This window comes from Notolepis coatsorum, assembly GCF_963971535.1.
Source record: "Notolepis coatsorum genome assembly, chromosome: 4".
Classification (NCBI taxonomy): domain Eukaryota; kingdom Metazoa; phylum Chordata; class Actinopteri; order Aulopiformes; family Paralepididae; genus Notolepis; species Notolepis coatsorum.
In genome coordinates this window covers 124,418,287-124,444,202 of record NC_140168.1, presented here as the reverse complement: position 1 = coordinate 124,444,202, position 25,916 = coordinate 124,418,287, and the positions used below count along the sequence as shown (strand labels likewise).

At 45.4% G+C, this 25,916-nt stretch overlaps 1 protein-coding gene across 1 annotated transcript in view; it reads right to left on the bottom strand.

The window, feature by feature from the left end:
- Positions 1 to 5,585: 5,585 nt before the first annotated feature.
- Positions 5,586 to 25,916, bottom strand: part of bfsp2 (beaded filament structural protein 2, phakinin) — a gene marked incomplete at its 5' end in the record, with an annotated part of 67,058 nt that continues 46,727 nt past the window's right edge. Inside the window, one exon of the mRNA XM_084312980.1 lies at positions 5,586 to 5,645. Within this exon, the coding sequence (XP_084169106.1) occupies positions 5,609 to 5,645 (37 nt within the window). The 3' untranslated portion in view covers positions 5,586 to 5,608. The remainder of the gene's footprint in view (positions 5,646 to 25,916) is intronic.

Genomic DNA, 25,916 nt, shown 5'->3' with positions numbered 1-25,916 from the left:
GGTGATTTAACTAAAGCCAGAGCAGTGGTATATTCATGGTGATTTAACTAAAGCCAGCGCAGTGGTATATTCATGGTGATTTAACTAAAGCCAGCGCAGTGGTATATTCATGGTGATTTAACTAAAGCCAGCTCAGGGGTATATTCATGGTGATTTAATTAAAGCCAGCGCAGTGGTATATTCATGGGGATTTAACTAAAGCCAGTGCAGTGGTATATTCATGGTGATTTAACTAAAGCCAGCGCAGTGGTATATTCATGGGGATTTAACTAAAGCCAGCGCAGTGGTATATTCATGGTGATTTAACTAAAGCCAGCGCAGTGGTATATTCATGGTGATTTAACTAAAGCCAGCGCAGTGGTATATTCATGGTGATTTAACTAAAGCCAGCGCAGTGGTATATTCATGGTGATTTAACTAAAGACAGCGCAGTGGTATATTCATCGTGATTTAACTAAAGACAGCGCAGTGGTATATTCATGGTGATTTAACTAAAGCCAGCGCAGTGGTATATTCATGGTGATCTAACTGAGTGTATCTTGGATATACTCACGGCTTAGAACACTCAACCAATCACAATGCGTGGTCGTTCCTACCTGTTGTATAATAGAAAATATCCCAGATTGATTTCCCTCAGTTTCCTTATCCCCATTGATTTCATTCATAAATAAAGCACATGTTACAATAAGCAATAATAACGTTTTATTTTGTTTTTTTATTTAATGCCCTTTCACATGTCATAAAAGTATTTCATTGTTTGCTGGCAATGTAGAAAACAAAGTCAGTGACCATTTACAAGGGCAAGAAACGTATTTTCAATAATGGGCAACTTGATGTAAAGTCATGAGACATGATTTAAATAAGAGTTTAATAGTAAGTATGGTGGTAATTTCATCTTAAAAAGATTTTCAAACACTTTAATTGGTTCACCGTCATTTGCCATTTGGCTAGCAAATGTTCATGCTTTATTTGTTTTAAACGAGACGATTTAGAAATGGGGAAATATGTTGCAATTTTTCGAGGTGGACCGGCCGGAAACTGAGCAATGACGTAACCACCCTATTGTAGCTTTAGCAGTGAGCACTTCGCGTCATGTAATATGTGGTTTTCTGTTTTTCCGAAAAGTGAGAAGCATAGGATTGATAAGACTAAGAAATGACGTAAACTCCATGATCAAAACAGCAAAAAAATATGTCATCAATGACAAAACCGAGGAAAACGGAAACAAACCACGTGAACTTTGGAAATTACTCCATAACCAACTAGGCTGCAGTAAAAAAAAACTTAAAACTAGATTCTCAAACTTAAACAAAGACGGACAACACGCTCATCACAGACAAGCTGGATGTAGCCAATTACTTAAACAGTTTCTTCACAAACATAGCCACAACACTGGTAAACAAACTACCATCCCACTCAGGGCAGTATGGGGTAGAACACATAGTAGCATACTACAAGAACCTAGGGGTGTCCACAAAGACGACTTCAAACTGGAAATGGTAACAACAGATGAGGTACTCAAAAAACTGAGTGCCCTCCAACCTAACAAGGCCACTGGCCATGACAACATCCCCTCCAAGTTCCTCAGAGACTCAGCAGCCGCCATCACCACAGTCATCACACACATAATAAACCTCTCCATAAAACAGGGACACGTCCCCAAGGACTTCAAAATTGCGAGAGTAACACCCCTGCACAAAAAAGGCAGTAAATTAGACCCTGGCAACTACCGCCCTGTTTCTATCCTTACCTCCATCTCGAAAGTCATGGAAAAAATTGTATACGAACAGGTCGAAAAATACCTTGCGGTAAAAAATCTAATCTACGAATTCCAATCTGGCTTCAGAACATCCCACTCCACTGACACATGCCTTCTCTATTTAAACGACCACATCAAACAAGAGGTGGATGCGGGCAAATACTGCGGCATGGTCATGCTGGACCTACAAAAGGCCTTCGACACTGTCAATCACACCATTCTGATTGACAAGCTAAAAGCAATTGGTTTTGATAGTCTATCAGTGAGCTGGATGCAATCCTACCTGGAGGGGAGAGAGCAGATGGTGGAGGTAAACGGTACCCTATCCCCCCCCTCACAGTGAGCTGTGGTGTTCCACAAGGAAGCATACTAGGTCCGCTACTGTTCCTAATTTATGCAAATGACATGTCGTCAGCTTGTGACTGCAACTTGTTCCTGTTTGCGGACGACTCAGCCCTGCTGGTCTCTGACAAGAACAAGTTACAGGTTGAAAAAACCCTCAGCTCAGAACTAGGCAAAATCGGCATATGGCTCGCTGATAACAAACTATCATTACACATGGGCAAAACAGAGTCCATTCTCTTCGGTTCAAATAACAAACTCAGCAAGACTGACGGCTTCTCAGTTACAGTGGGTGACAATATTGTCACAAGGAAAGAAGATATTACCTACCTGGGTTCCATCCTAGAGGCAAATCTTTCCTGTGACAAAATGGCATCCAATGTAATAAAAAAAGTCAACCAACGAACACGATTCTTGTACCGGATCTCCTCACTGGTAAACAAGAATACCCTGAAGACTCTGGCAGGAGCACTCATTCAAGGGTACTACGACTATGCTTGCACCTCATGGTACCAAAGCACCTCAAAGGCGCTAAAAACAAAATTACAAACATCTCAAAACAAACTGGTCAGACTACTGCTTGACCTTACTCCTAGAACCCACCTCACCCCTGCCCACTTCGACAACCTAGGATGGCTTAGAGTAGACGACAGAGTACAGCAACTTGCAATGGGCCTGGTCTACAAGATACACTACACGACCAAGGTACCCATGTACATGTCAAAATACTTCCCAAAGGTCAGTGAATACCACAATCACAACACCAGAGGGAGCTCCACAAATCATGTTAAACCCAGATTCGGCTCAAACAAGGGACTAAACACGTTTCGCAATTATGCAACATCAATGTGGAACGCCCTACCCAAAGCTGTAAAGGAATGTGAATCACTACCCACTTTCAAAAAACACCTACGGGAGACTGCAATTCGAAACTGGCCCCTGTAAATGTCCTAACACAACCCCCCCCAATGTACAGTAAATTACCAAGTATGGTCTTGTCAATATTCCAATGTACAGTTTTGCTTGTTCAGTTGTACAGTGTCCCCCACCCACCCCTCCTACCCCCCCCCCCCCCCCCCCCCCACCCAACCACCTCCAATGTACAGCCCCCCACACCTACCCAACCTCCTCCAATGTACAGTTTCTACATCAAATGTATATACTCTCTTTTCTGGACTCTTTTCGTATCACAAACAGTACTGTATTTGCAAATCTGGTATGTCATAAATGTATAGATGTAGCAGTACTGTCTATCTGTATGTCATGTATGTCATATGTTATGATGAATTGAAAATGGGGGACCCTGATGTAAACAAAACGAAAGTCTTTCTCTGGTCTGCATCCCCTTAACAATTGTATGTATTGAGCTGTACTGTACTGTACCCATTCTGCAATCTGTTAATAAAGTTTTCAATCAATCAATCAATAATGAATGGACCTGTAGAAAAGTGAAACACCCGAGTCGTGTCCCCGCACTGCCCCCTGGTGGAGAGAGCTTGTCATCAACTGACTAAAAAAAGTACCCTTCGCTTTTCATCCTCAAAACTACTGCTTTCGGAGGCTAAATGAACAGAGTGGGAGAAAGCCTGTGAACGAAGATAATGGGTGTAGATGGATTCAAAACATCTTTTTATAAAGTGTTGTTTTACAGCTGCTTTTGGAGTTCACTTTGTTTTATTCTCTGTAATTTCACCTTATTCATACATTCCAGTGATCGACAAGTCTTCCAGATGTCATTCTTAATACAAATGTATCTTTTAATGTGTCTGTGACAAAGGTTTGGATGGATTAGTCCAAAACGAAACGCAAAACTGTAGAGTTGCAATTATAATGGAGACGTATTTAACGGGTACGTTAAATCAAACGTAACGTCCGCGGAGTAGGTCATGTTGACAGTTTCCGTTTGATGAATGGCAGTTGAAACTTTCTACAACATTCTAAAGCCAACGCAGTGGTGATTTAACTAAAGCCAGTGCAGTGGTATATTCATGGTGATTAAACTAAAGCCAGCGCAGTGGTATATTCATGGTGATTTAACTAAAGCCAGCGCAGTGGTATATTCATGGTGATTTAACTAAAGCCAGTGCAGTGGTATATTCATGGTGATTTAACTAAAGCCAGCGCAGTGGTATATTCATGGTGGTTTAACTAAAGCCAGCGCAGTGGTATATTCATGGGGATTTAACTAAAGCCAGAGCAGGGGTATATTCATGGTGATTTAACTAAAGCCAGTGCAGTGGTATATTCATGGTGATTTAACTAAAGCCAGAGCAGTGGTCTATTCATGGTGATTTAACTAAAGCCAGTGCAGTGGTATATTCATGGTGATTTAACTAAAGCCAGCGCAGGGGTATATTCATGGTGATTTAATTAAAGCCAGCACAGTGGTATATTCATGGTGATTTAACTAAAGCCAGCGCAGTGGTATATTCATGGTGATTTAACTAAAGCCAGCGCAGTGGTATATTCATGGTGATTTAACTAAAGACAGCGCAGTGGTATATTCATGGTGATTTAACTAAAGACAGCGCAGTGGTATATTCATGGTGATTTAACTAAAGCCAGCGCAGTGGTATATTCATGGTGATTTAACTAAAGCCAGCGCAGTGGTATATTCATGGTGATCTAACCGTGAGTGTATCTTGGATATACTCACGGCTTAGAACACTCGACCAATCACAATGCGTGGTCGGACCTACCTGTTGTATAATAGAAAATAACCCAGATTGATTTCCCTCAGTTTCCTTATCCCCATTGATTTCATTCATAAATAAAGCACATGTTGCAATAAGCAATAATAACGTTTTATTTTGTTTTTTTATTTGATGCCCTTTCACATGTCATAAAAGTATTTCATTGTTTGCTGGCAATGTAGAGAACAAAGTCGGTGACCGTTTACAAGGGCAAGAAACGTATTTTCAATAATGGGCAACTTGATGTAAAGTCATGAGACATGATTTAAATAAGAGTTTAATAGTAAGTATGGTGGTAATGTCATCTTAAAAAGATTTTCAAACACTTTAATCGGTTCACCGTCATTTGCCATTTGGCTAGCATTCTCACCAACGCTCGCATCACCACTCTTGGACTCTTGAAAACACTGACCCATACTTCCACTTTCATTGGAGCCAATTGAGCTTCCATTTCCCCTTATAGTAGTGTGGCACGAATACTGCTGTGCTTAAGGATTCAATTCCTACTGGGGCCGTCCATACAAAACGCACTCATTGTGCTGTAAGGCGATTTGGATAAACGCCTCCCCACAATGGCATAATGGTTTCTGTCTTCAGTTAAAGCGTTCTGTTTCTGCTTAAATCCACTCTACTTTTAGACAAAATGAGACGGAAGATGATCTGGTTTTCTGCAGGATCATGTTGTCGTTCTGCGTTGAATGTTCCAGATGAAATCAGCTTTGAGCTTCTCCTGAAGCAGCAGCATCATCATCATCATCATCAATACGCGCTGCTTCCTGAAGCAGAGCTGCTCTTGGCGTCGTTGGAAGCAGGTTTATGAAGTTCCCCCGGAGGCAGAGTGACCGCTGCACCTGTTGAGGCAGAACAATTGTTACAAATAATTTTTTAAAGGCTCCTAAAAGGTATTTTTGTCGTCTTTTCCCATCTTAGCCATGTGCATGACATGTTGTCTCAAAATCATCAAATAACATTAAAAACAATAGTTTCATGTTTATGCTTATTGTAAACTGTATAAAATAACACATCTTGGCTGTTGCCAGATCTGTACATCGAAATGTAAGCACTTTGGAGTACAGCCAAAACTGTTCATGTCATAACAACAAAAAAATCTTTTTTTCTTTAACTGGGATAGAAATAATGTCATGAAGATGGCACTTACATATATTGTCCTATAGGCTTAGCTTATAATGAAGTGACTGTTCCAAATAACAGAGCAATTTGAACTTTACAAAACCCTTATGGAGTTATTTGATTTGGAAGGCCTATAACACAGGCACAGGTTGACCGAAAGGCAGGGGTGTAAAAAGTACCCAGAAATTATACTTAAGTGAAAGTATGGGTACCGTCTCAAAATCTGACTCAAGTAAAAGTCAGAGTGGCATCTGGCTAAAAACACACTTGAGTAAAAGTCTGAAAGTTTCTGTTTTTAAGTAAAGGGCGGCCGCAGGATTAATAATGTTAACATTAGTTCGGCCAGAGAAACAAATGTACCAATTAAAATGGTTGGACCTGCGAGATTTGTACTTTGTAGGTCTGCATTTTAAATGTAAGGAGTAAAAAGTATGTTTTCTTTCTCTGAAATGTAATTGAGTAAAAGTACAAGTATACAAACCTAATAATACTAGAGTAAAGTACAAATCCCACAAAACAGTACTTAAGTATTGTAACGAAGTACTTTACACCCCTGCCGAAAGGCCTATAACACAGACAGAGGTTGACAGAGAACAAAACAAGCAGCTAGTATTAGGGATGTTGTCATAAACACCAAATAATGTTTTGTGGGTTCTTTATATTTTATTTTATATGCAGCGTCATTGGTGGAACTGTGTTGACTGAAAAGCTATTTTCAATTCCAGCCACTAGGAGGAACATGTGTCTAACAACAAATCCACTGGAGTTTGGAGTGCTGTCCTGGCCTCTGGCCTGCATGCAAATATGAATTGAACTTGTACTAGTGGGATACGTGGACCAGAGTTGTCGTACCGTGTCCAAAAGGTTGACTTGAAAAAAGAAATGTAAAAAGGTTAGGTGTTAGATGGTTCTAGCATGATGGTTAGGTGTTAGATGGTTCTAGCATGATGGTTAGGTGTTAGATGGTTCTAGCATGATGGTGTCGTGGAAATATATTATCATGTTCTTATAGATCTGTGTTGAGATATCATGTTATACAGCTTGACTCTCAGTATGACCAGCTTGACTGGTTAATGTGTGTATGTCTCTTTAAGAACACACTCTGACATCCCACCAGTCATAACAAAGTTTTTGTTGCTCCCAGTGACTGAGAACCATTTTTGTTTACCTTCATCATCATATCTGATATTATGTTATGACTGACAACTGTGTATTTAACATATGTCTGAAACAGCACTCTCGTCAGTCTATGGCCAGACGCTAGTGGGTTAACATATTGTCTCTGACTATAGACTGTCCTTTCAGACGTGGCCGCGGTGAAATAACCTTTCTTCTTATTGTTAAATAAACTTTCTTCTTATCATTAATAATGACTCAGAATGATTTGTAAACGGCTCATCGTTTAGTCCTTTAATATTTCCCATTACAGATTGCGACGAGTGAAATTATGGGATATTTTTTTTAACTAGTTTATTAGATTTTAAAGCGATGGGAGTCGAGGTGGCCGCGGAACGGACTCTGCAGACAGGGTGAATCTTGGGTTTCCAGGGAAGCGCTGCCCTGTCTCAAACTCCTCCGCGCACTGGGGGGGGGGGAGAGAACCAGCTGCGCCGTCCGTTTGGCTGTCACCTCCGGCTTGAACCTTGGGAATGCGTGGGGAACATTCGGTGAGCTGTTGGCATTCTGTTTAAAGCGGTTTTGTTTTGCATCTATAAAGTAGTTAGGTTACGATTAGATTAGGGCGTCTAGATTGACCAGATAGCGTATGACACAGAGTGGTGATCCTCTGAGAAAAAAACAAGGAGAAGGGGGACGCCTGTCTACGGCTGTCTTGTCAACTCTGACAGGTAAACCTATGGGGATGCGAGTGGGAGTTTGAAGTTATTTTTGGGGTTCTGGGTCTAGAGGGTGTCTAACATTAGAACATAGTTTTTCTTTTTGTGTGTAACCCTCTTGTTTCCTCTGATCACTTGGATTTAAAGGGTACGTTCTGGTAATTAGCGAGAATTACATTTGTATCCGATATTGTAGGTGTGTACAAAGTGTACTGTGAGCATGTTGGGAATTACGGGAGTTCATGCAATAAGTCCCACTATTTAGACACAAGGCGTGGGTTATCTTTTTAGGCACTGATTCTGTTTTTTTTTTGGTTTTTCTTTCACAAGGAGGCGGGAAGTGAGTCTGTGCGTGGGGAATACCAAGAGGGGAGACAGGTGCTGTGTTGTGTGATTAGTTTCTACCACCTATCTGGTCAAACTGCAGTTTTTCTGAAAAGAAATAGGATAGGGCGTTGTTAATATGCTGTTTCACAGAGGTTTTTTTCCCCGAGTGCTTAGAGGAAACACATTTTTTGGGGGCCACATATTTTATTTTTGTTTTGTTTTTGTCTGTTAAGAGAAAATAAGCGTGTTAAAGAATGGAGGATGTGAGGGCGGCTAGGTGGTGTAGTGGGCAAGGCACTCGCCACCAGTGTGGAGACGCTAGGATTCGCGTGTTCGAATCCAGCTCTCCACATTTTTTTTCAGTTTGGCTGGTCGTCCGCAGTAATACACATTGGCCGTATTACGGGGAGGGAAAACTGAAGGGTGGGGATCGAACGTTGTGAACAAGCGACTCCTACAAGTCGGTTGGTGCGCCTGCGCAGTAGAATCAGGAAGTGTCGGGGGCAGCGTGAGCCTCCCACGCGTTACTCCTCGACATTGAGAGATCGAGCTGCGCAGGTGAAAAGATGCGACTGCTGTTACCTCAAGTACCGGAGGGGACTCGTGCTATGTATGACTTAGTCCACATTGCAGCCGGCTTGTGGGAGGCAAGAAACAGCGTTCGTGACAGGGGAGGGTTGAATTGGATGATACGAAAATTGGGATGGGAGAAAATATGGAAAAATGGGAGAAAAAGTGGATCAAAAAAAAAGAATGGAGGATGTGGACAATTTAGAGGAGCAGGGAGCGGCCTGTGGGGGTGTGAGGGAAGAAGCTAACACTTTGTTCTCTTTCTCTTCTCCCACGGCGGTGTGCCCGGGGATTGACTCCGGGCTCGGTGCCTTTCCGTGTGCGTCACCGGCTGTCCCGCCACGTCAACGGCCTCGCCGACGACCATCAACTCCGGAGCGACCACCACCCGCAACGGTCTGGCCTGTGTCAACGGCCACACACGGGGCTGGATCAATAACAGCAGATGAATTGGCCAGGCAATTAGAGATGCTGAGGCTGCATGCTCAGGAGCTGACGGAGCGGTCACAATTGTCGCTGATAACAACGGTCGGACAATCACAGTTAGCCCTGGTGAGAACTGTCTCACAGCTTGGGCAGAGCATCCCGAGGGGCATCCCGAGAAAGAGGCAGCGCAAACCTGCTGGTGTTTGTTTTATATGCGGCCAGGACGGTCATTGGCATAAGGATTGTGCCTATAGGGAGGAATTTGAGAGGAAAAAGGCACAATGGCGAGCAGAGTTGCAAGGCGGGACGGAGCCCTCAGCGCATTGACTGGACGCACGGCGGGGAGGCATCGACCTGAGGACATGATGATGGCAGGCAGAGTATAGCGCACACACATGGTTACATACAGGCACGTTGTGACAGGGGATGAAATATTCTTGTTATTTTGGTTGAAATATTCTCGTTATTTTGGTTGAAATATTCTCATTATTTTGGTTGAAATATTCTCATTATTCTGGTTGGACGAATCTCATTAGATATTTCCATTGGGAAAAAGAAAACCCTATCAGATTTATTTAGAACAGGCTTGATCCATGCATGTTCCTAGTCGAGACGGCTATGTGGCATTATTTTTTTTATAAACGCAGGGGTTGTTATCACCTCTCCCCAATACAAAAGAGGACTGTTTTTTCTCATCATCACATTGTACCAGCCACCAAAATACTCATCAATATTTACATAAATTAACACTTATGTCTGTGATCAATACATAGAACTATCCTACATGTCTGTGATATTAGGGTCGAATGTGTTGTCTTTGTACAGCACAGATACAGTGCAGTGGGAATACATGTTAGCATGCAATGGTGAAGTGGAGTGGGTCAGAGTGAAAAGTAGTCAAAGAGGGACAACAGTGGAAAATAAAACAGGCATATGGTCAGAGATACGAGCACGTATCACATAGAGAGACGACACTAGGTCTAAAAGGACCCACTGGAATTATGTGCGCTATCATACAATAAATAAATCGATTAATTGCCGGATGATTAAAATGAATGCAATGATTTTGAGCTCGCCTATAGCAACGCCAGCCACATATAGCTTAACTACATTTCTCAATAGTGTTGTTCCTTTTAACCAAGTAGCGTTATGGGTAGTGTAACGTTTGTTGTTTTTTAGACCCAAGTGGTTACTCGCTACTGCCGGAGAAACTGGACTGCTCAATGAAGATTAAAGATCTAATGTTTGGTGGTGCTCGTTCAGTGCTGACAACATTAGCTAAATAGCTAACAAAATGAATACAACGTATAGCGGAGCTACGACGCAGAATAACGTTAATACAATTACATGCATCATTGTTTACAATAAACGGGTGGGGCTGGTCAAGGGACTGGACACGGGGACGAGTTAAACATGAATCAATTTATTATAACGGGTAGTTTCGAGTCGTGCCTACGCACCGCAGGGCTACTGTTCTAGTATATACGGGTTTGACGCTTCCTCCTCATCGTTGATTGCCTGTAGTAGCTGCATCTAACGTTAGTAGCTAACGTTAAAACTAACCTAAAGTTAGTTGTTCACCAACAATCTCAACATTTGTTTTATCATTAGCTCAAAAACACAGAACCGGGCGAGACAAGAGACAAGTGGTCCGCGCATAGGTTTTGCTAGGATAATCACACAACAATACTTCCGGTCCGGTCAGTGGGCTTCAAAATAAAAGTCTAGAACACCGGAAAAGACGGAGCGGTGGGTTTTCAAAATAAAGGTCTAAAACACAGCGTTTTCCTCCGCGAGTACTCGAGTACATATCATGTGATCGGTCGATCTGGATTATTTTTGCCCATCCCTAGTTTATCCTGTGCTGAAGTCTCCAGTTTGTTTCCTCACACTTTATTAACATTTTGTACATTGTACTGCGGCGCAAGGTACATTAATAATACATGTTCATGTTAAAAGGATGACACAAAAAGCCAGACAGAGGGCTTGTGTCCAGTTTCAGTTTGTTTTATAGTAAACAATCAAATTAACAAGGTAGCTGGCCAAAAACACACTTATGAGTAAGAGTAAAAAAAAATCCTACTTTTGAGAGTACTTAAGTACTGAAAAGTAAAAGTACATTTTTTTTTTAAAGGGATAGACCAGGGGTCTCAAACTCATTCAATCATGGGCCAAGGATTCATTTTTGCAGCAAGTCATATTGTTTATTGTTGTTGTTTATTGTTTAAAAGCTCTATTAAGGTGCTCCCATAGTCCAGCAGACTGTACACAGAGCAGACTCCGCGGACGTCCGCGCGGACTCTTTGAGCCTTCATAGTCGAGCGGACCTCCGTGGACCAATTTCCTAGATGTCACGCGCCAGTTTACACAATTGTCCCCACGCTGTTCAACTTCTGTCATGTCGTCGTCATCCGATGTCAAAATAAAGAGTATGTTATCTCCGTTTCCAATATTTCGATAATAAAACGGGCAGTTTTACGCACTTGAATAACAGGTATATAGGCAGCGAGATGCAATGTACCGTATAGGCTTGAGGTGGACAGCGCGCGTGGTGCTGAAAAGACACGCATTGCATGAAATAAAAGCACCAGTTTTATTTCAAAATATTGGAAACGGAGATAACATTCTATGTTATCTCCGTTTCCAATATTTCGAAATAAAACTGGCAATTTTACACACTTCATTTAGAAAAGCCATTCAAACATCTCTCTTGGCACGGAGCGAGTGTTCAGAGTAAAATGCAGATCGGCGTCACATTAAATGCAGTTCGATGTCTTTGTGTGACACCAAGTCAGCGGCGCGGATGTCCGCGCGTCAGAAAATAGGAGCTTCCCACCTGTGGGTCTGCTGTCCGCTGAGATCAAAGCTCAAGAGTCCGCGCGGACGTCCGCGGAGTCTGCTCTGTGTACAGTCTGCTGGACTATGGGAGCGCCTTTACTCTCCTCTGTCACTGACAGATGCACAGTGGTTATAGTAGGACTACAGGGAAACATAAATAAAATAAAATAAAATAGAGGAATAAGATGTATGTATTACTGTTGTAAATTAGACATTAACACATCAAGAGAAAACGGGGTTTATTCAATGTATGTGATGTATAGATTGGGGGGAGATGACCACAGCTAAAACGGTGCCGGGTCAGAGAGAGCGAAATGTGCATGGCTTGGTTTAGAAGACGGTGATAGAACGGTGGTTAAGGATAGCACACTGCCGGCGAGGGTGTTTGTTTTGAATTCCGATTGAAGACACAACAGAGATAGCACAGGGCGCGATGGAGGTTTTGACAGTGAATGAAACGTTTTGAAAATGTGTGTAAAGGTTAAACGCGTTTGTCATGACAGCGCGTCGCATGACAACCAGGAGGGGGCCTATTTTTGGGTATAATTAATTGAGAAACCAAATAATGATTTATGATTCTGGGGTTATTAGAATCATAGGGGGGGGAATCAGAGAGTTTTTCAATGTATATTTGGTTTATAAACTAATATATAGAGACGCTTCACTATGGCAGCATGAAAATCATCCTTACAGCCAGCAGCCACACGGCGTGTTGCTTTTTAACAGCGCAGCAGTGCAAGAATGTGACAATTTGACCATGTGACCGCGGCAACGCGGGAGAGCGGCAGTGCGGAAATAGGCTGTCTCTAAGACAAACTCTAACCTTAACCAGCTCCTTAACAGCGCCTAAACTTAACCGTTCTAACCTTAACCAACTCCGAAACAATGCCTAACCTTAACCTTAACCATGCCTAACCTTAACCATAGAAAGAATATTGCCATTCTCTAAGACAAACTCTAACCTTAACCAGCTCCTTAACAGCACCTAAACTTAACCGTTCTAACCTTAACCAACTCCGAAACAATGCCTAACCTTAACCTTAACCTTAACCATGCCTAACCTTAACCGGCGAAAGAATACACGTTAAAAAAAAAATCACGTTAAAAAAAAAAATTGATGGGATTCGAACTCGTCAACAACGGACCGCAGGACCGCAGGACCGCTGCTCTGCCAGGTGAGCTGAAGCGCCGAATGAAAATCTCTCTCTCTAAACTAGGGCGGTTACATAATTCCGCAAGCTCTGCCGCTCCGCTCGCTCTGCCGCTCCGCCGCTCCGCTCTGCGGTTGCCGCGCCTGCCGCGGGGCATGGCGCAGCCAATCAGGGAAAACGCGGAAGCAAAAGCAGCACTGCTGCGCTTGTTGTGAAGGATCAGATTAAACCGAATATATATATTTATTTATATATATATATTTAAATAGTGTTTGTATATCGTTTGATATCCCCTGTATATTCCTTGTACAATATGCACTGAATATCCCTTTAGTCTACTAAACAGCCCATAATAGTTTCATTCTACCATTGGACGAGAACCTGGCGCCAGGTTTCCATACCCCTAGGTTCAAGTTCAATCGTGCCGCCCAACATGTCGTGGCAAGCCCCGGTTCCGCGTAGGAATACGTCTGGCGAAATACGAATGGTACTATTTGTTCATAGCGCATATATATATGGCGCAAGTAAAGTAGAACTTTCTTTTAGTCCAGTTCTTTACCCTCCAACAGAGTGACAGACGCGAAGCCTCACCCACGACGCACGTGTGGTGTAGTAAGGCCTACTTGGCCTCAGAATAGGCATTGAGATATCGTGTGGATTAATAGTTGAATAGTCATAGTTTGGCACTATACCGTCGAGTTGGACGTATTCTATTAAGCTAATAATAGTCTATTTATGTATGGTGCATCGTTCGGTTAGAGTTCTAAAGTTATCAGTACCCCCATCGTTCCTGACGTTATCTGGACGCTTAACCAGGCTGGGCAGACCCCTAGTGGTGCTTGCATCCGAGGAGCTCCGGGCCAGGGCGACTGGACCTGTATATTGGATTACTCTACCCGGACGACGGCGAGCCTTCCACGGCTTGGATTATGCTTTGGGTGCTTTGATTATTCCATGGATAACGGCCAACACTGCGGAGTGTTGGAACTACCCCCCGGAGAGGACTCCAGGTGAGACGGCGCTCTACACCAGTGAGGTCGCCTCACGTCTCTCCGTTGTGGACCGGCAGCTACCGTCCACCAGAGGGTCCAGCTGTATTCGTCTGCGGACCGAGGTTCTGTGGGCACCGTGTTCAAGACTTTGAATTCTCCCAAGAAATCGTCGGCCAGATGGGATACCGCCAGCGGCTTCTCTAACCCCCCCCTCCTACTGTCTTACAACCAGCGGGACCCCCCCCCCCCCTTAGTGTATCCAGCTATAATCATTTAAGTACCATCGCTATAGTTCCTAAATATCCAGGTTGTATACTTACTCCCTGCGTAACCAGAGATTGGACATTCAATGTTGATTTACCTACGAATACTCATTTGCCATACAAGTGCATATTTCAAATCATAAGTGTAAACAAGTGAACGTTGTATATACCTTTTGCTATATTAAATATTCGATTTGTACATTTGTGTGGACTTCGTTTCATCAGGTGGGAAAGTGTTCATCATACTTATATCATGTACTGGATGGCCAGAAGTTAAAGTACAAGAGGTAGTGGTATTAAATACCATATCTAACAATACAGTCAGGGAATTGTACCCCTCAGTTACAATTGGTCCTTCGAGCCGGAGGGTAACTAGTGTAATATTAATATAGTGTTATTAATATTGAAATGGCCTATGATGAACACTCCACGAAACGGTCCTCCTAACCTAGAACGCCCGCGGCGCAGACGACAGCCACCTCAGTACTTAGAGGATTACACTGTCAGTCAACTACCTAGCCTTCGACAAACGGTAAACGCTGTAAAAGTAGAAAGTAAAATTATGTCTGACCTTAACGACCAGGTTTCCCCGACCACAGAGGCCCTAGTAGGTCCTAATGTAACTGACCAAGCTCACGGTGGGGACCAGGAGGGAGCTGACATGCCTTTACCCCCCGCCACTACCAAAGAAGTAGTCCCCGACCACCCCCGGGAGGAAGACAACCCTACAGAGAGAGAACTCTGCATGGAAGAAGAGGAGGAGAGCGCCGAGGAAATAGAGCTCCAGGACTCCCCAACGAGTACCCCCAGGAGCGGCTCACGCAGGAGCGGCTCACCTCCACAACCGCCTTCCCCCAGCGAAGCGGAGAGGATGCTACAACAGGCGTTCCTCGTCAGCCTGACAGCCTCTACCGAACGCGATCGACTTCAGGGTGAACGCGACCGTCTCCAAGCACAGGCGCTCAGCGAGCGCGAACAACTCCAGGCGCAGCAACGGAGCGAAGATGAGCGCACACGCCTGGAGATGAGACGCCTTCAGACGGAAGAGAATATGGCAAGAGACCGGGCCGACGCCCAGCGCGCCGCTGCCGGTGCCCAAAGAGAAGCAGATCTCACCAAGCGCGAAGTCGAGCGCGACAAGTTACAAGCGCAGCTAATGGAGCAGCTGATCCGCAAGGCAACACCCTCTCCCTCCGCCAGGGGTTCAAGGAACTCGTCGAGACAACAGTCAAGGGCAGCGTCTCCTCAACGAGCAAGCGACCCTGAACTTGACCAACAGACCGAGCCTATACCCCCCGCAGACCCCCTTCCCAGACCGGTCCAAGCGAGACCCAGCTACAAGGAAGGAGCGGCATACACTGCGGAGAAGCTAAATAAACGATTACAGGATCTGGAAGATCTGATAGAGGAAGAAGAGGGAGAGGAGGAAAACCAAGCCCGACGACAGCACAGTACTCCACCGGACCAGGAGGTCCAGTACAGCCCAGGCTATACCCCCGCGGCGCTGCGCTACAGACCCCCGACTCTATTCACGGGTGAGCACGACGCACGACCAGCCCCGAGGAATAGCACCTGGACCAGCGGGCCATGGTACCCTGTCAGTACCAGCCCACAGCGAGGCGCAAGAGGGGACTCGCCCAGGAGGTCTCTCCCCCAACGCTCGCCGATGTATCAGCCATCCACGGCGTCATACATTGCCACGCCGTCATTTCCAGACTTCGCCTATGAGAGTCGAGCACAGTACACGGAGCTCCGGATGTGCTTAGAGACAATGATGGTGGATGTCGCTGATGAACGCCACAAGTATGCAATATTACTGAAGCACCTGAAAGTACCGCGAGCGCACAATATAGCGCTAGCCTATGCCACCTCTTCGACACCATACACAGCGGCCCTAGCGGCGCTGGACCAGAGATATGGACGTATATGGGATTACGTAATCCAAGAGATAAGGCATATTGATCGCCTACCCCCAGCCACAGACAATCGCTCATTAGACGACCTGTCAATCAAAGTGCAGTCCCTGGTAGGGATGCTGGGAGCGCAACGGGAAAAGGGCATGCATGAGCTATACGCCAACTCTAACGTCGAGAGGATTTTGGAGAAGCTGCCACCCGCAAGACAGGAGCGCTTTAGGCAGCAGAGAGACTACCGGGATCCCAACGGCCCCGAACCATCCCTCCTTGATCTAGCCGACTTCCTGGCGAGAGAAGTCAGCAGCTTACGACTGGATACATTCGGGCGGAGCACGCCAAGCTCCAGAGAGGGACCCAGGAGAATAAATGATGGAAGAAGATCGGTGACTGTCATGCACCAATCAGAGTCAGTACCGAGCAGTAAGAGTCACAGCACCCCCTCGAGAAAAGAGAAGTGGAAGATAGCGTGTCCCTACTGTGAGAAAGAACACTGGCTGTCACAATGTGACCTATTCACAAAGATGAATGCAGAAGAAGTGAGTCAATGGATAAAGTCCAACAGGCGCTGTTACCGATGTGCGCGGCCACACATGGCAGCCGAATGCCGCCTAAAGAAAAGGTGCAGTCGGTGCGACGGAGCCCATCTAGATATACTACACGAAAGTAACAGAAGACGGCCTCCACCTGCACCATCGAGCGGCACCAAGGCAAGTGTCATGTACATTGACCCCGCCAGCAGCAGCGGCGCCCAAGTGCTCTTAAAGGTAGTCCGTGTGACATTGAGCTACCAAGATAAAGTCATGGACACTTACGCCGTCCTTGATGACGGGTCAGAGAAGACCCTTCTGCTCGCGTCCGCTGCGGCCCAGCTGGGACTGCGGGGGAGCAAGAACGAAATGACGATTCGGACAATAAGAAGAGATTTAAAGACGATAAAGGGCGAGAATGTCTCCTTCACTATCGCAGCAAATGGGCAGCCAGAGCGACGGTATAAGATTACAAATGCTTTCACCAGCCAAGAAATAGGACTATCGCAGTACACCTACCCTGTCGCCAAGTTGATGGATAAATATGTGCACCTGCGCCAATTACCTATCCCGCTCATAGACGGCGCTACCCCGACCCTGCTGATAGGCTCCGACCATGCAGAACTCATAGTCCCGATTGACCGGGTCCATACAGGACCCCGAGGCTGTCCTGCAGCAGTCGAGACCCGCCTAGGGTGGACCCTACAAGGCCCCCTCGCTAAATCTCTCAACCGAACAGCAGCACTAGCTGCCTCCACTCCAGAACGACAGAAGAAGACACCACTCTCCTGCAGCATGTCGAGAGGCTATGGACACTAGAGACAATGCCCTTTAAGAACGAAAAGAAAGATATTCGTTCTAAAGAAGACATTTACGCCATCAACCTACTCGAGCAGGGGACAAAGAGAGTCACAGTCGGCGGAGTGATGAGATACGCAACTCCACTCCTGAGGCGAGAGGGAATGCCCACCTTTCACGCAAAGAAAGACGCCACGGAGTGCTATCTATTGAACACGGAGCGGCGCCTAGCCAAAGACCCCGCTCAAGAGCGTGTGTACCGCGCTGAGATTGAGAAGCTAATCACAGCGGGACACGTAACAAAGATTGACATTAAAGAGGCCGATCAGACGACCGAATCATGGTACGTGCCGCATCACAAGGTCCATCACAACGGCAAGGATCGCATTGTGTTTAACTGCAGCTACCAGATCGGATCCCAAAATCTGAATAAAGAGCTCTTGCCCGGCCCCACACTCGGCCCCTCCCTACTAGGCGTGCTACTGCGCTTCCGCCAGGAATAAGGTGGCTATCAGCGGGGATATCAAAGGGATGTTCTTACAGGTGAGACTAGTAGAGGAGGACAAGCCCCTGCTGCGGTTCCTATGGAGAGAGAGGATCGGAGATGAGAACCCAGCCATCTACCAGTGGGAAGTACTCCCCCTCGGAACCACATGCAGCCCGTGCTGTGCTACATTTGCACTACAGAAACACGTCGCAGAGGACCCAACAGCAGATGAAGAGGTCCAACACAGTGTGAAGAACAGTTTCTACGTGGACAACTGTTTACAAAGCGTTTCGACTCAAGAAGAAGCCGAGGCTCTCCTAATCAAGCTACGCGCCTCCCTGATCAAAGGCGGCTTTGATCTCAGGCAGTGGGCCAGCAGTGACCCGCACGTATTGCGCAGCCTCTCCCCCGCGGACAAGGCTGCCAGCAGCGAGACCTGGATGGCGACCATCCCAGGAGAAGCCCAAGAAATGACACTAGGACTAGTCTGGCGCTTCAAAACAGACTCGCTCCACTATAGACACAAACCCTTGGCTCCAGAGCAGGGAAGGTCGACGGCGATACCGACCACCAGACGGAGTGTGTACAGAACACTCGCCAGACAATATGACCCGTTGGGATGTATTATACCTTACACCACCAGGGCAAAGATGATTGTACGAGCACTATGGGACAAGGACCAGGGCTGGGACGACCCAATACCCGCACACCTTGCCTCAACATGGAGAGAGTGGGAGACGGAACTCCGCTCACTCCCAGGCGTCAATATACGCCGCAGCTACTTCCCATCCACAGTGAGGCCAGAGACATGCGAGATTGATCTACACGTCTTCAGCGACGCCTCCGAAGTAGCCTATGGATCGGTGGCCTACTTGCGTGCCCAAGAGAAGGGAGGAAAGATACACACTGCTTTCATCCTGGCCCGCTCAAGAATAGCCCCACGTAAGCAACAATCTATCCCACGTCTAGAGCTCTGCGCAGCCCTAGCAGGAGCGCATCTAGCCACGTTAATCCAACGTGAACTCACCATTCCGGTGCACAGAACCATAGATGACTGCACTACCCTAGAGAGTGCGCAACAAAGAACATTCCTGCGGCACCACCCAGAGATTCAGTCCACCACTGACATGTCAGCAGCTGACTACGAAGAAGCAGAACTTCTTCTACTACAACGAGCCCAGAGAGACTCGTTCCCCGATGAGCTAGACTGTCTACAGGGAGGAAACCCCGTCCCATCAGACAGCAGACTGCTCCACCTGGCACCAGAGAGTGACGCCCATAATCTCATCAGAGTGGGTGGTCGCCTGCGGAGAGCCCCCGATCTACCGGATGATATTAAGTACCCGATCGTCTTGAACAGCCGACACAAGGTCACAGAGCTGATCATAAAGAAATACGACGAGGATGTACACCACGCAGGAGCAGAGAGAGTCTTCGCGGAGATCAGACGTCGTTATTGGATACTGCAAGGGAGAGAAGCAGTGCGGCGCTTCCAGCGAACCTGTCTAGACTGCCGTAAGTGGCGCGCGCAGCCCAGCATACCACGGATGGCTGACTTACCCCCCTGTCGCCTCCGACTCGGCGACAAGCCATTCCACTCCACAGGCATGGACTGCTTTGGCCCGTTGTATATAAAGAGAGGAAGAGGAACCGAGAAGCGGTGGGGTATTGTATTCAAATGCATGACCACCAGAGCGATACATATCGAGCTCCTTCCGACCATGAGCACAGACTCATTCCTTATGGCCTTCCGAAGATTCACATCACGGAAAGGAAAACCGTCTACATTGTTGTCTGATCACGGGACAAACTTCAAAGGCGGAGAAAGAGAGCTGAGAGAGAGCTTCCAAGCTATGGGCCCAGAACTTAAGACCCACCTCGCTCCATCCCAGATTGACTTCCAGTTTAATCCCCCGAACGCACCCCACTTCGGTGGAACCTGGGAACGAGAAGTACGTTCTATAAAGACAGCCCTGTACGCCGTGCTTGGGGCCCAGACTGTGGCGGAGGAAGTCCTAATGACAGTCCTCACGGAGATCGAGGGAGTATTGAACTCAAAGCCCCTCGGTTACGTCTCCAGTGATGTAGCAGATGTCGACCCAGTCACCCCCAACACACTCCTAATGGCGCGGCTGGACCCCGCGCTACCCCAGACAATGTACAGGCCTGAAGAAGCGAACGGCCGAAGAATGTGGAGGTACAGTCAAGTACTAGCCGACAAGTTTTGGAGCAGCTTCCTACTCCACTACCTACCGTCTCTACAGACCCGCCAGAAGTGGGTAAAAGAGAGAGACAATTTGACAGAAGGAACAGTCGTCATGATTATCGACCAGTCACTACCCAGAGCTATGTGGCCGGCTGGCCGCGTAAGCAAAGTGATCACCGGTGCCGATGGCAAGGTCCGAGCAGCTGAAGTACTCGTCCAAGGGCGCACCTACACACGACCCGTGGCGAGGCTCATAGAACTGCCCCGACTCCCAGATACTATCGATGATGACCATGACCCCATGACTTTGTGAGTTGACTGACCCTTACAGCGGACCTTGAGTGGTAGACAGTGCGGTTAATCTGTCTCTGCTTAGCTAATTAGGTGGGACTAATTAGGGGGCGGCTGTTGTGAAGGATCAGATTAAACCGAATATATATATTTATTTATATATATATATTTAAATAGTGTTTGTATATCGTTTGATATCCCCTGTATATTCCTTGTACAATATGCACTGAATATCCCTTTAGTCTACTAAACAGCCCATAATAGTTTAATTCTACCATTGGACGAGAACCTGGCGCCAGGTTGCCATACCCCTAGGTTCAAGTTCAATCGTGCCGCCCAACATGTCGTGGCAAGCCCCGGTTCCGCGTAGGAATACGTCTGGCGAAATACGAATGGTACTATTTGTTCATAGCGCATATATATATGGCGCAAGTAAAGTAGAACTTTCTTTTAGTCCAGTTCTTTACCCTCCAACAGAGTGACAGACGCGAAGCCTCACCCACGACGCACGTGTGGTGTAGTAAGGCCTACTTGGCCTCAGAATAGGCATTGAGATATCGTATGGATTAATAGTTGAATAGTCATAGTTTGGCACTATACCGTCGAGTTGGACGTATTCTATTAAGCTAATAATAGTCTATTTATGTATGGTGCATCGTTCGGTTAGAGTTCTAAAGTTATCAGTACCCCCATCGTTCCTGACGTTATCTGGACGCTTAACCAGGCTGGGCAGACCCCTAGTGGTGCTTGCATCCGAGGAGCTCCGGGCCAGGGCGACTGGACCTGTATATTGGATTACTCTACCCGGACGACGGCGAGCCTTCCACGGCTTGGATTATGCTTTGGGTGCTTTGATTATTCCATGGATAACGGCCAACACTGCGGAGTGTTGGAACTACCCCCCGGAGAGGACTCCAGGTGAGACGGCGCTCTACACCAGTGAGGTCGCCTCACGTCTCTCCGTTGTGGACCGGCAGCTACCGTCCACCAGAGGGTCCAGCTGTATTCGTCTGCGGACCGAGGTTCTGTGGGCACCGTGTTCAAGACTTTGAATTCTCCCAAGAAATCGTCGGCAAGATGGGATACCGCCAGCGGCTTCTCTAACCCCCCCCTCCTACTGTCTTACAACCAGCGGGACCCCCCCCCCCTTAGTATATCCAGCTATAATCATTTAAGTACCATCGCTATAGTTCCTAAATATCCAGGTTGTATACTTACTCCCTGCGTAACCAGAGATTGGACATTCAATGTTGATTTACCTACGAATACTCATTTGCCATACAAGTGCATATTTCAAATCATAAGTGTAAACAAGTGAACGTTGTATATACCTTTTGCTATATTAAATATTCGATTTGTACATTTGTGTGGACTTCGTTTCATCAGGTGGGAAAGTGTTCATCATACTTATATCATGTACTGGATGGCCAGAAGTTAAAGTACAAGAGGTAGTGGTATTAAATACCATATCTAACAATACAGTCAGGGAATTGTACCCCTCAGTTACAGCGCTGTTATTAAGCAATAGGCAGCCACACGTGCATTTCAACAGGTGATAAGCAGAACACCACCAGTGTCAAAAGCAATATGCTCTAAAGTTTACTAAAACAGACGGTAGCAAATTAATGGTCACATTTCTATAGTATCTGTTCGTGTGCGTTTCCTTCACACCAGAAAAGACAAGCATGTGAGGCAGAGACTAGGGATGAAAATGAACTCATTATTGGCAAACTCCAGTACATTTATGTGGAAACTGAAAATGTTGATTAAGGTGCATTGTCCCTGGTAAATTAATTAATTAATAAAATTAATGTCCCTACACTTCCAACAAATGAACCAGTACCACAAGTGGAAGATACAAAGACAGCAGTCAGATTCTCAACCAGAACAGGCAAGCAAGAATCCAGGGGCAGCGCATCCTATTTCCCTAGAAAGGTTGAGGTGAGGGTTAAAGTACAATAAGGAAACAAATAAAATGTACCTTACATATTGTAAGCAGTGTGGTGCAGTCATGTGTTGGACCTGAAAGGCTGTCCCTCCTAGTTGTGGGCTTTCAGAGGCAGGGCAGAGGGAACAGAGCGAGAGGAGAACAAAACATGCCACTCAAGTTTAAATGTAACTATGGTTCTATGATAGAACAAAACATGCGACTCAACAAGTTTAAATGTAACTATGATAGAACAAGACAAACCACTCAAGTTAACGTAAAGCTGCAATACGTAGTTTTGGGATAGAAGTGGGTGTGGGATAGTATCTTTAGAACCAAATTATCAGAGTATCAGAGTATATCCAGCGAGAGAATGTTTTGAATTCCTTGGAAGAACACATAGATAAGAGAGTGTAGGCCCAGAGCAGGAGGGAGAGAGGCTCATCTTAATGAAACGTTTAATGGTGTGAAAGGTTATAAACAGTTGTCATGGCAGCGGCACCTAGTAACCAGAAGAGGGGCGGGGTCTGTCGTTGCTATGGCGAGGTGAGTAAATAGGCGACAGTGCAGAGAGGCAGATTGTTTGTTTTGAAGACCGTGTTAGCAGGGCAGAATGTTTACATTCCTAGCCAGAACATCAACAAGCTGATAAGATAGGCAACGGGCACAGAGAGAGGGAGCACGGGCTGTTTGTTTGAGAGAATAGCCATTAGGCACAGAGACAGATGAGATGAGGGGAAATGTCAACAAAACTTGAGCAGACAAGATGGCCGCCGTGAGCCACGAGGAGATAGGAACAGGGACCAGAGTGACACGTCAGCTAGAGTACTCTAGACTGAGTTTGGCCGCCATCTAGGGGGGGACAGTGGGATAATGCAGGCACAACTTCTTTATTACGTATTACTTTCACATGGTGAAGGGATACTTACTGTCTGTGATGCATATTCACATTGTGGTTGTAGTGTGTTGTCACTAATTGGTGGTTTGATTGACACACTGTTTCTTCCTGTTTTTGTTTTCCATGTTATTAAAATGGCCGCCCTTGTAATTGACACAGGTGTGGTGATGAGGCACCACGCCCTACAAAGCAGAGCAGAGTGCAGGCTGCAGTGTCTCCCATTTTCACAAGAGATGTCAGCTCACCAGAGTCTCATCTGCTCTCACTGCTTCTATTTTTTGCTGTTTGTTCTATTTTGGCCTAGGTGCCTTAGTTTTGTTATTGACCTTTGGAGTCTGGAACACCCAGCTCTCACCCTTTTGTCCATTTAAATAGCTGTTCCAATAGATATTGTTATTTTTGATAAACTCCTGTCTTGTCCTGTGTCCACCACTTTGCATTCAAGGCCTACACGAGCCATACTTTAGGCTTGAATGTAACATGGGGGCTCTAGCCGGTCTTCAAACAGGTGAGTATGCTCTTAATTTATAATTTGATTTGACCACTTATATGCTGTTTAAATATTTAGTTTAGTGGACACCACAAGTAGGTACTTTCATTGTTTTCTGGCTGTGTTTAGCTTCCTGTGTACCACGTAACCCTGGGGCAGTCATTGAAGGGATTAGTACCATATACTTGTCTTGTACTATACAATATACTTGACGGGTATATGGTCGATATGATCTTTGGCTGGTAGCAGGTGTGGTTGAAGAAAGCTAGGTCTACAGTGCATTCGCTTTCAGTATAGGTAGGTTAGGGGACCGGAGAATATAATTAGTGTTAGGACCTGATGTAAGTATTTTTGTTAGATTAGACATGTGGTGGGCCTAGCAGTCCTTCTTTGGCTGCAGTGTAGGTTTTAGAAGCTATTTGTGAGTCATATCAGATTGTAAGGAGCACCTGTTTGAATTGTTTGGATTTGTTCGTTTGAGTTTGACTTCTAAGCTCGAACATATTTGTTTTGGATACATTAGGAGATTGTTTTTAGTTCAGGCAACAGTTCCAAATAGGAGTATGACACTCACACAAACAGTCAGGTTAATTAATACGACCCCCAATAAGAGTCTTCTAATCAACCAAGACTTGGGAACCACAGCTCCGTCTGGTAGTTAGAGGGTGTTTTTGTTCATAGTCATCTAGCTTCTTGATGCGTGTATGTGTGAAACTTGCTCTGTTTGTGGAGATTATTGACTAGTTCACTGGGCAGGTGGCATTAGCCAATCAGATAATCTCAGGCACAGCCTACTTATACGTCTGTCACAGGCGTGCACGTGTTTGTTTTCAGTTATTTTGAGTCACTCTGTTTAAAACATTTTTTGTTTTTAAATTTATAATTAGAGGTCTAAACTAGAACATGGTGCCGGTCAGAGCTATTTTTTAAATGTATATTACTATGTGCTCTGCAGTGGTTATTTTTTTTCATTGTATTGGTATATTACTGTGCTTGGTAGACTGGCGATGGTTTTTTCTATAGTTTCTCAATCTTGGTATGTCCCGGAGCCTTGTGCCTTATAGACGGGGTGCGGGGGCCTACCACGAGTATAATAAAAGATGTTGAGTTCAAGTCTGCATCCCGAAGAAGAGGGGTGGGGGTTTTTGGGCTTCAAAATTATATATATATAGCGCTAGTTCTGCTCTGCAGGCTCTGTATTTGTTTTTTTTACATAGGGGCAGGAATTGGGACTGCGCTGTGGGATTGTAAATGAGGGCTGTTAGCAGAGGGAGATAGCTGTGTTTAAGGGTGGTCCTGGGGGAGGATTTTTTTGGGGTTTTAAAAGGTCTTTTGGAACGCTGTGAATAGGTGATCCTGCCGTGAAGGGAAAAAGAGACAGTATGTTCCACAGGGGTTGATTATCTTTAATTATTTTACCTGGTAAGAACTAGGGTATAAGGGTACTTTCTCATGGGGTCATGGACAAGGGAGGCAGTGCTCTGAGGGTTAATTCCATTTTTGTTTGTCTGTACAAACTGCCTAGTTCACTCAGATCTCTTACTTCTTACCGGTTATTCAAGATATCTTTGTTCACTCATCTACAGACTACTTGCACCTGTTATTGATTTACTGTGTTAGGGCTTAAATGTCGTTTCAGATCAAATTATAATTTTGTTTGTGTTTTATAAGGGAACATATATATATTTATTGGTGATCCTCTTGGGAGGAATCAGTGTGGATTGTGGGAGTGAGCTTGGGAGAGCGTCTGTCAGTGTATAAGTGCATTTGTTGTCTTGTTTTTTGTTTTGTTATGTATTGTATTGTATTGTATGTTTTGTATCCTATGTTAAGGACCCCCTCGAAAACGAGATAGCATATCTCAAGGGGTTTATCCTTCAAATAAATTTCAAATTTCAAATTTACTATAAGGATTTTTTTTTCTCACAAGGAGGCGGGAACGCGGGACTGTGAGTCGGGAGAATTTACCTATGTTTTTCAGACCTACCGTCATTTGCCATTCAGTCTGTTTTGACCTGTTCAGTACTTGCATGTTTAGTAGCTGCTAGC